Source organism: Rattus norvegicus, chromosome 19 (genome assembly GCF_021556685.1).
Source record: "Rattus norvegicus strain SHRSP/BbbUtx chromosome 19, alternate assembly SHRSP_T2T, whole genome shotgun sequence".
Taxonomy (NCBI): Eukaryota; Metazoa; Chordata; class Mammalia; order Rodentia; family Muridae; genus Rattus; species Rattus norvegicus.
In genome coordinates, this window is record NC_141552.1 from 28,681,578 (window position 1) to 28,690,000 (window position 8,423).

General features: G+C 49.9%; 2 protein-coding genes and 2 long non-coding RNA genes across 4 annotated transcripts in view; 2 read left to right on the forward strand and 2 right to left on the reverse strand.

The window, feature by feature from the left end:
- The window catches only part of Lpcat2 (lysophosphatidylcholine acyltransferase 2), a 62,872-nt gene extending 62,286 nt beyond the window's left edge, over positions 1-586 (reverse strand). The window contains 1 exon segment of the mRNA NM_001271344.1: positions 416-586. Coding sequence (NP_001258273.1) covers positions 416-586 — 171 coding nt within the window.
- On the forward strand, positions 308-3,243 carry LOC147999340 (uncharacterized). The gene is made up of 2 exons (XR_015643549.1): positions 308-824; positions 2,074-3,243. It is a non-coding gene; the product is annotated as an uncharacterized LOC147999340 (long non-coding RNA).
- Positions 2,656-8,423, reverse strand: part of Mmp2 (matrix metallopeptidase 2) — a 27,551-nt gene continuing 21,783 nt past the window's right edge. The window contains 2 exon segments of the mRNA NM_031054.2: positions 2,656-3,519; positions 5,951-6,060. Of these exon segments, the coding sequence (NP_112316.2) occupies positions 3,416-3,519; positions 5,951-6,060 (214 nt within the window). The 3' untranslated portion in view covers positions 2,656-3,415.
- LOC147999341 (uncharacterized) overlaps positions 8,370-8,423 on the forward strand; it is a 7,124-nt gene continuing 7,070 nt past the window's right edge. The window contains exon 1 of the long non-coding RNA XR_015643548.1: positions 8,370-8,423. This exon is cut by the window's right edge and continues 598 nt beyond it. This is a non-coding gene — a long non-coding RNA (uncharacterized LOC147999341).

The following is an 8,423-nucleotide window of genomic DNA, read 5'->3' on the forward strand; positions in this document are numbered from 1 at the left end:
ATCTCACAGTGTCCTCAGTCGTCACATCCTCCTCCTGTCTGGCCATCATGACCCTTTCCAGTCGGATCCACAGCTCTTCCTTCTGCAGATGCTTTCCCTTACTCAGCCAGCCTCCCCCTTTCAGACTCACTATCTCCTCAGATGCCACCCCGGTCAGATTTCCAATTCTCCAGACAAATTCCTAGTCACACCCACTATGCCCTCAGAGTGTCAAGACTGGTGACCTCCTCCTAAGCCCTTCGGATTCGAGATCTTCTCAAACTCCTCCTCCATCAGACTAGCTATCCCCTCAGATACCTCCCCTCTCAGTCCGGATTCCCTCAAGACTGATCTTCCTCCAACCAGATGCCCTCTCCCCGAGCCTCCTCCATCGAGCACCACATGGCCTCAACCTGAGCGCGCGCCGCGCCTCTACCTGCAGCCGCCGGGCCGCACTGATCCTCGTCTGCTGGACGAAGGGATTGGGCACCGGTGGAGGGAAGAAGGACGCCTGGCGAGGTACCATGGGCGGCCGCAGCCCGGAGTCCCCGACTCCCGAACCCGGCACCGTAGCCGCCACAGCGGCCGCCTCGGCGCATCGGTTCATGATGGATTCCGGTGCCCGACCCGAGCAAAGCGAAGGACCCGAAGTGAGCGGTCGAATACAGAAGAAGAGCTCCAAGTCGAAAACTAGAGACGCCCAGCCGCAGGCGCCGCGCCGGGCTTCTGCGCAGGCGCCAGAGTCACCTAGCTTCTATTTGCCCCGCCCCCAGGAAAGCACCTCGGGCTCTGGCCCCGCCCCCTAGGAGCCTGCTTTCAGTGCACACCTCTCACCTCTCAATCTAGTAAGTAAACTAATGAATCCAGGGTGGGTAGGTTTTGTTTATCTGTGTTCAGTTTACGGAATGTCTCGTTTTTGTGTAAACCTATTTCATTTGGGGTGTGTGTATAGGTTAGAAAGAAAGCGAGCTAAGACAGGAATTAGCAGCAGGGGTAGACAATATCCCATTCAAAACGGGTTAACTTTATGAAGATGGCTGTCTTTCACAGAAATCGAACTACTATTTAAAAAAGTGGCTTCCACTGTGGATGAGGAACCTGGCTCAGAAAAAGGAAATGCTTAATACACTGGCTCCCTTTCACAATGAGGAAATACGAGGCCTGTCTCTGAACCTGTTTACGGGAGGGTAGGGGGAGACCAGGGTTGCGCAGTTGCTAGTTGGTAGAACTCTGACTAGCTAGAGTTGAAGAATGGAAATACCGAGCCGTTCATCCCTGACTAAACTGCCCTCCCAGCAGGCATTGGGGGATGGGGAGGGTGAGAAGAATCCTCCAAGCCCTAAGACAGCCGTGTGCTCAAATTTAACCACTATGACAGTCCAAATTCATCCTGCCGCATCTGGTAGTTGTGAGACCTTGGGCTAGTGACTTACCATCTCTGAGTTAGTTGCTTCCTCTAGAAGCGGGAGGGTAACTGCTACCTCATAGGGCTACATAGTAAGGATTAAAAAATTCACCGCAGTGCTCAGAGCAAAGCACTCAAGAGATGGTATGGTGGGGGAAGAAGTGAGTTCTCTCTGAATGTGTAACAGAGAACCTTCTAAATAACACTATGCCCCTGCTATTAGGTAAGCTTCTCAGCCTAGAGGCTCTTCAAATAGCCTGCCACTTTCAAGAAGGAGCTTCAAGAATCAGAACTAGTAGGCTGGACACAGGAGTAAAGGTGGTTTCGGGCCCACTGAGATCTCTCCCAGGAATTGAGTCCACGCCTCCCTCCATTACCTACCAGGGAGGTAATAGACTTCCAACCTATCAGATCTGGCATGGGCTTCTGAAACACACACACACACACACACACACACACACACACACACACAGGAAAGTAGGTTTTGGGATTCATTGACAAATCTCTATGTGGGTGGTGGGGGTGGGGTGAGGAATAGAGGTGGGAGAGACTTCCACATTTATTGTGGTTGTTTAGAAAGCAAGCACGTCATCCCCCTCAAATTGTGTTTCCTTCCTTCCTTCCTGCTGCTGCTGCTGCTGCTGCTGCTGCTGCTGCTGCTGCTGCTGCTGCTGCTGCTGCTGGGGTAGTGGCTGTGGCGGCTCTGGGCTGAGAATTTTATTCTTCATCATTTGGCCCAGCTCAGGCTTTGTTTCTCACTGCTCTCTGATCCCGACCAACCACTTTCCTCAGGACCCAGCTGCCTCTCCCCCGGGGAGTCTGTCAAGATGGTCCTAAAGGTCCTCAGAAGAGGAGCAGGCGTGGGTGCTGTGACTATCTGTCACAGAAATTGAACTACCATTTTAAAAGGGCGAAAGCAAACTGGCTCCCACTGTGGATGAGGAACCTGACCCAGGGAAGGGAAATGATTGACACAAACACTAGGATGCTCTCGGTATAAAAGGAAAAGAAAAGAGAAAGCAAACGTCTGACAGACCCCACAGCTACACCAACAGAATGACTGCTGTGTCCCAGCTCCTCCTCAGGAAGACCAAAATGGCCTCTGTGTCTAGGCCTTCCTCCTTTCAGGCACACAAGCCTACTCACTCCGGGGTTCTTAACTGGGCACCTCTGACCTTTCCAGCGCGCATCATCTGTGCCTTGCATTGAGCAGAGATTTGCGTTTTAAGTTCCCCCTCTGGCCGGGAGCCGCTAAAACAGAGCCAAGCACCGCCACTCAAAGGGTGCCTTTATTTATACTTTTTGCCATTTCCCATGGGGAACTGTTAAAGGGAGAAGCAAGAAGGCTGAGCAGGAAGCCGATGACTTGGTTCTCCTCCAACCAGTGGAGGAAGTGACTGGAGTTGCTTCTACACAGAGTGAGGAGGGGAGCCATCCATAGGCCAGGCCAGATGCATCGTGCAGTGATGTCCGACAACCGGAGTCCTTCGGTGAGAAAAATGCAGTGTGGTGGAAAACTGAAAAGGTTGAACCAAACAGCAAAGGGCAAACAAAGCAAACAGCTAAAGTAGTAAAAGTGCCAGGGCAGCCGTAAGGGAGACACCAGATGTCTCTGGTTTCCACCTTGGCACACCTGTATCCCACTGCCCTGTGCCAGGCTGTTGAGCCACCAGTGCCCTCCTAAGACAGTCTCTGTTGACTCTGAGGGTGCTGTAACCCACAAAAGATCATTCATGCTGGAGAACCTGAAGTGTGGAGCACCAGGGCAGCCCAAAGGAGGGCTGCATTGTGAATATCCAAGCATCCCCTTGGGTGGGTGGGAGAAAGTAGCACCTGGGAGGGATACGGTCAGCACCTTTCTTTGGGCACAAAAAAGAAGCCACCCTCTTAAATCTGAAATCACCAGGTGAAGGAGAAGGCTGATTAACTACAGAGCAGGAGACAGGGTAACCAGGCCTCTTCACGTCCTTCCCCAGGGTCCTGGGCCCGGTGTGCAGTGAAGATTGTACGGCCCGTCAGAACAGGGCCAGCTCAGCAGCCCAGCCAGTCCGATTTGATGCTTCCAAACTTCACACTCTTCAGACTTTGGTTCTCCAACTTCAGGTAATAAGCACCCTTGAAGAAATAGCTGTGACCTGAGAGAGAGAAAAGGAAGAGGGACTGGACCAACTCTGACCTTACATGATACTCAGGAGGTCCCAGGGAGCTGTTACGGTCTGCCTGACAGGGAAGCAGCTTTTCAACCAGGGAAGACCCTCCGGTCTGGAGGAAGAGGAATGGCTGAGAAGTCAGAGTTGCTGTTCCTCTAAGCCAGGGATCAGGGCACCAGCTTCTTAGAGCAGTGGTTCTCAACCTTTGAGTTGTGACCCTTTAATACAGTTCCTCATGTAGTGACAGAACCCCCAGCCGTAAAATTTTTCATTACTACACCATAAGGGTAACTTTGCAAATCTTATGAAACATGATGTAAATATCTTTTTTTCCAATGGTCTTAGACAACCCCTGTGTCATTGATCCCCTTAGAGGGGTCACAACCCACAGGTTGAAAACTACCGACTTAGAACTCGTTATGAGATTAAGTTAGGCAATATATGCTATCGGTGACCACAGCACCTTTTCGAGCACAAGTCAAACATGTATGCCATACATTAGGGGATAGGAAACAGAAGGCCCATGTAAGTATAAATATAATTACACATAAGTATGAATGTGAGTCTAAACAAATATTTGCTTCTCTTGGTCTTTAATTATGAATGAGTTGCCAAGAGGAAAACACATCTGGCAATATCATATAAATACACAGATGTCTGGCTTCTCTTTAAACCTCTAAAACATCTAAAACCACCAAACCCTACTCTGGCAGGTCAGTCAGCAGAGGCTGAGAAGTGACCTTTTGCTGTCAGTGAATCGCTTGTCTCTGGTTCCTTACAACTAACTCACTCTGTCTCTCTGTCTCTCTGTCTCTCTCTGTCTCTGTCTGTCTCTGGCTCTCTCTCTGTCTCTGGCTCTCTGTGTGTGTCTCTCTGTCTCTCTCTCTCTCTCTTACACACACACACACACACACACACACACACACACACTACCCACACACTTACATAAACAGGTTCCCCCATGTAACTATGCAGCCTCTGACATACATACAGAGGCTCTACTCACACTCACACACAGTCACACAACAATCATGCCCCCCCACATGCACATACTCAGCCCTCTGACACACACACACTCAGGCACACACATACACTCAGCCCTCCTACAAATACACTGACACACACATACACACACACACACACACACACACACAAACTCTCTCCCACATTCAGCCCCCTCCAAATACACTCACACACACTGACACACATACAGACACATACACGCTCACACTCACTTAGCCACATATACACTCTCACACACATACACAGTGCCCCACACACTTAGCACACGCACGCACACACACGCACACACACTCATAAACTCCAGCACCCTACACACTCATGCACATATATACTCAAGCCCCCAAAATACTCAGGTCCACACCCATATTTACACACATGTACGAATCCATGCCCTTAATACTGAGCACTTACATGTATGCACATAGACCCACACTCAGACCCATGCACAGAAGCATGCACAATCTCTCACAAACACTCATTCACACTCACACAGTCACACAAACACACACACATATTATGCATTATTTATTTATCTATTTATTTTTACTGGTTTCCCCCCGGTCTCTAGAGGCTCTGGAATGTATGAATCCCTCGAAACATGTATGACCCTGTCTACTCCATTTAAAACCCTAGTAGGGACTTGGACAGGTATTTGGTTGAAGGTAACCCTTAATGGAGCACCTGAGTATATATGGTTTTCTGTCTTCACTTGTGAAAACGTCCCACAGGAGCTCAGGGATATATATATATAAATGAGCTTTGTAGATGGTAAGAGCAGCCACACCCACACACCACACATAGCGCACACACATGCACACACACCTTCGTGGTATCGAATTAAGACCTCCTCTAATAAGCCATGAAAGCCAAGCTGACTTCATTTTCAGGATCCTAGAGAGTCACAGAAGCCTCCCTGGGAATATTGTTCTCAAATTCCAATTAGGGCCCTGTGCTGGCGTTGCAAAGAAGCATGCAGCTGAGTGGGGGGTCACTGCAGCAGGAGTGACAGAGCATGACAGAGTTTGCCTTGTCTTGGGTGGAGCCACGCCTCTGATGGGATGTGGTTACAAGGCCTCCTGAGAAACCCAATACACCCTGGCTCAGCCCCCAGAATGAATTTAGGGCACCAGGCCATATCCTGATCCCTGGAGGCCCCCCAGCCCTCCCTTCAGTGGCTGCAGGCTCTGGAGCTGTAAGGGGCCTTTCTAGGTCTTATAGCCTGGAGCTTGGCTGGAGCAGCAAGGGTCAGGGGACTGGCTGCCTTCCCAGCACTGAACTACAGGGACTGGTTTGTTTTCTGGGATTGCCCTGCAGGAGCGTGTGCCAAAGAGGAGCTGTTTTCTGGCTCGGGTCAGGCAATCCTAGAACGCTAAGAGAGGCCTGGGTGGCTTACCACCGCCCTGCAGGTCCACGACTGCATCCAGGTTATCAGGGATGGCATTCCAGGAGTCTGCGATGAGCTTCGGGAAACCGGGGTCCATTTTCTTCTTTACTTCATTGTATCTAGGAAAGAGACAGGGAGAAGGAGATGGCGAGCCACTACAAAGACCAATCCCCTGCCCACTTCCAATGGCACGGAATGGGTCTGGGAAATAAGATTTGGCCCTTCAGAGAGGAAGCAGGCAGCAAGGTGAGGGTCTAGAGAAGACCCAGGTCTTAGTCCCATACTACTGTGTCCTAATTGAATGGCCTGAGACAATCCCTAAGAGAATCAGCCAGTGAGACCGCCACCAAGAAGCACAAGCTTGTATTTCTCCCATTCAACAGGATTTAGGAACGGATGGTTCTTTTAAGTTTTGTTTTGTTTTGTTTTTAATTTTCACGTGTTTGGGTGCTTTGCCTGCATGTATGTCTGTGTACCGGGTGAATGAATATTCTCAAAAGCCAGAAGAAGGAGTCAGATCCTCCACAACTAGAGTGATATAGAGATGGCTCTGAACCGTATGGGCACCCAGGAACAGCAGATAGCACTGTTGACTGCTAAGCCATGCCTCCAGCCCCTCCCTTACAACCTCTGATTCCCTGCTGCAGTCCTTGGACGCATGAACCAGCCCCATAATTCCTCCATTGGACAAATTGCTTCTCCTTCATCCATTGAGCGGAGATCACAAGCCATGTCTGGGAGTTAACCGAGGCTCGGAGAGGGTGAGGTTACAATGCCATGCGGTGGGTGTAAACTCAAGGCCATGAGTCACTGGGCAGACCGCATGCCATCCAGCCACAGCCACAGCTGTCAGAGTCCATGTTCTTCTACCTGGCCGTGAATCAAATCCAGGTAGTACCTTGAGCTTTAGGAAATCCTTCTCAGCTTTAGGAAGTCCTTCTCCCTGGCTGTTGGTTCAAGTTTCTTGGAGTACTTTTTAATTGCTGCTGTCCCTTTCCTCCCTTCTCTTTCCCTGTGTCTTCCCCTCAGTATACGACCTATATTTATTATAAAGATGTGACACGTGCTCCCACTGTGTGCCTATGGATATCTCAGTAAACAAGGTCAAGCCTCACCCCCAAGAAGGAGATTTCTAAGCAGATCCTTTCAGATACCATTCTGCTGATGGCCAAGCTTCTTTCCTCCACACAGCATCCTGGGTGACTCTCCTTTCCCCAGCAGCCAGCCCTACCACCTCTATCAAGGACTCCCACGTCCATAGCTTATCCTACATCTGTCTTTTCTAGGAGAGGGGGGTGTCCCTTGCAACCCATTACCCATGAACTGTCAGAAAACCTTCACAATGGTAGCATTGTCTGAATACAATTTCTTGGGAAAGATCTTTCTTCATGGCTCGAGTCACCAAAACCAAGTCCCCTAGCTCAAAATCCCCATCTGCATGGCATCCACTGAGCCCCCACTGTAAATCCCTGGAATTACAATGGCACAGAGTTATATACCCCAAGCCCCCAGGATTCCCCCGCCCCCAGCACAAAGAGAGGGCAGGAATCAACCCCCAATCAATGTATAGGTGAGTGTCAGAGAAATGAAATGGCTTGCTTCCAGAAAGTTCTTTTCATCCGGGAAGACTATAGTGCCATGTCAAGAGAGATGTCACTTCCTTCCTGTCTCTCTAGTCTCCTCATCTTGAATGATTGTCTACAGATGTAGAGGGTGGAATATAAAGTGTCAGAGGAGACATTTATGTCGCAGGTTTTTTTTTATGTGTGTCCTTGACTCACTTCTGCCTTAGTATCCTTGGCCCAGAAAATGGCACTCATGGCGATATCTATTATTAAATGAAAAACCAATCCAGATCACAGGCACAGCCTCCGTCTGGAGCAAGTTCAGGTCTGGAATGAGAGTTGCCAATATTAGATGCAAATGTTTTTTGAGCCTCTTTGCACCGCCATAAGCTCCAGGAGGACACTGAGGGGCTACATCTGGGCCTCTGCTTCGCCAGCACCTAGCTGTGTGCACAGCACATAAGGTACACTGCCTGCATATCTGTGGTATTGGTCGGGACGTCAAAAGAGCAGCCGCTGGCATACAAGGAACAGCTGCTTACCCTAGCCTCTGTCTCTCTCTCTGCATGTGTGTATGTGTCTTGTGTCTCTGCCCCCAACCCTCACAATCATGGCCCAGGAAAGTGTCTCAAACTCTGTGTCACCTGTCCTCCTTTGTATGTCCCAAACCTATGGTCAGCTCTCTCTAGTCTAGTCCAGAGGCTCATGAAGCTTCCTCAGCAGAGGACAGTATCTGTTCTGGCTTCTAGAGTTAGGGGCCTCATTGAGGAAAAAGATTAGAAGAAAGCAGCAAGACATTTCAGGGCCTGTGAGTGTGTGTATGGCTGCACCCCCCTGCTCACACACGGGACATGCCTGTTCTTGCCTGTGTATACACATAGGGTGTGTAGGAAGGAGACTGTGAGGTACTTCCCAGG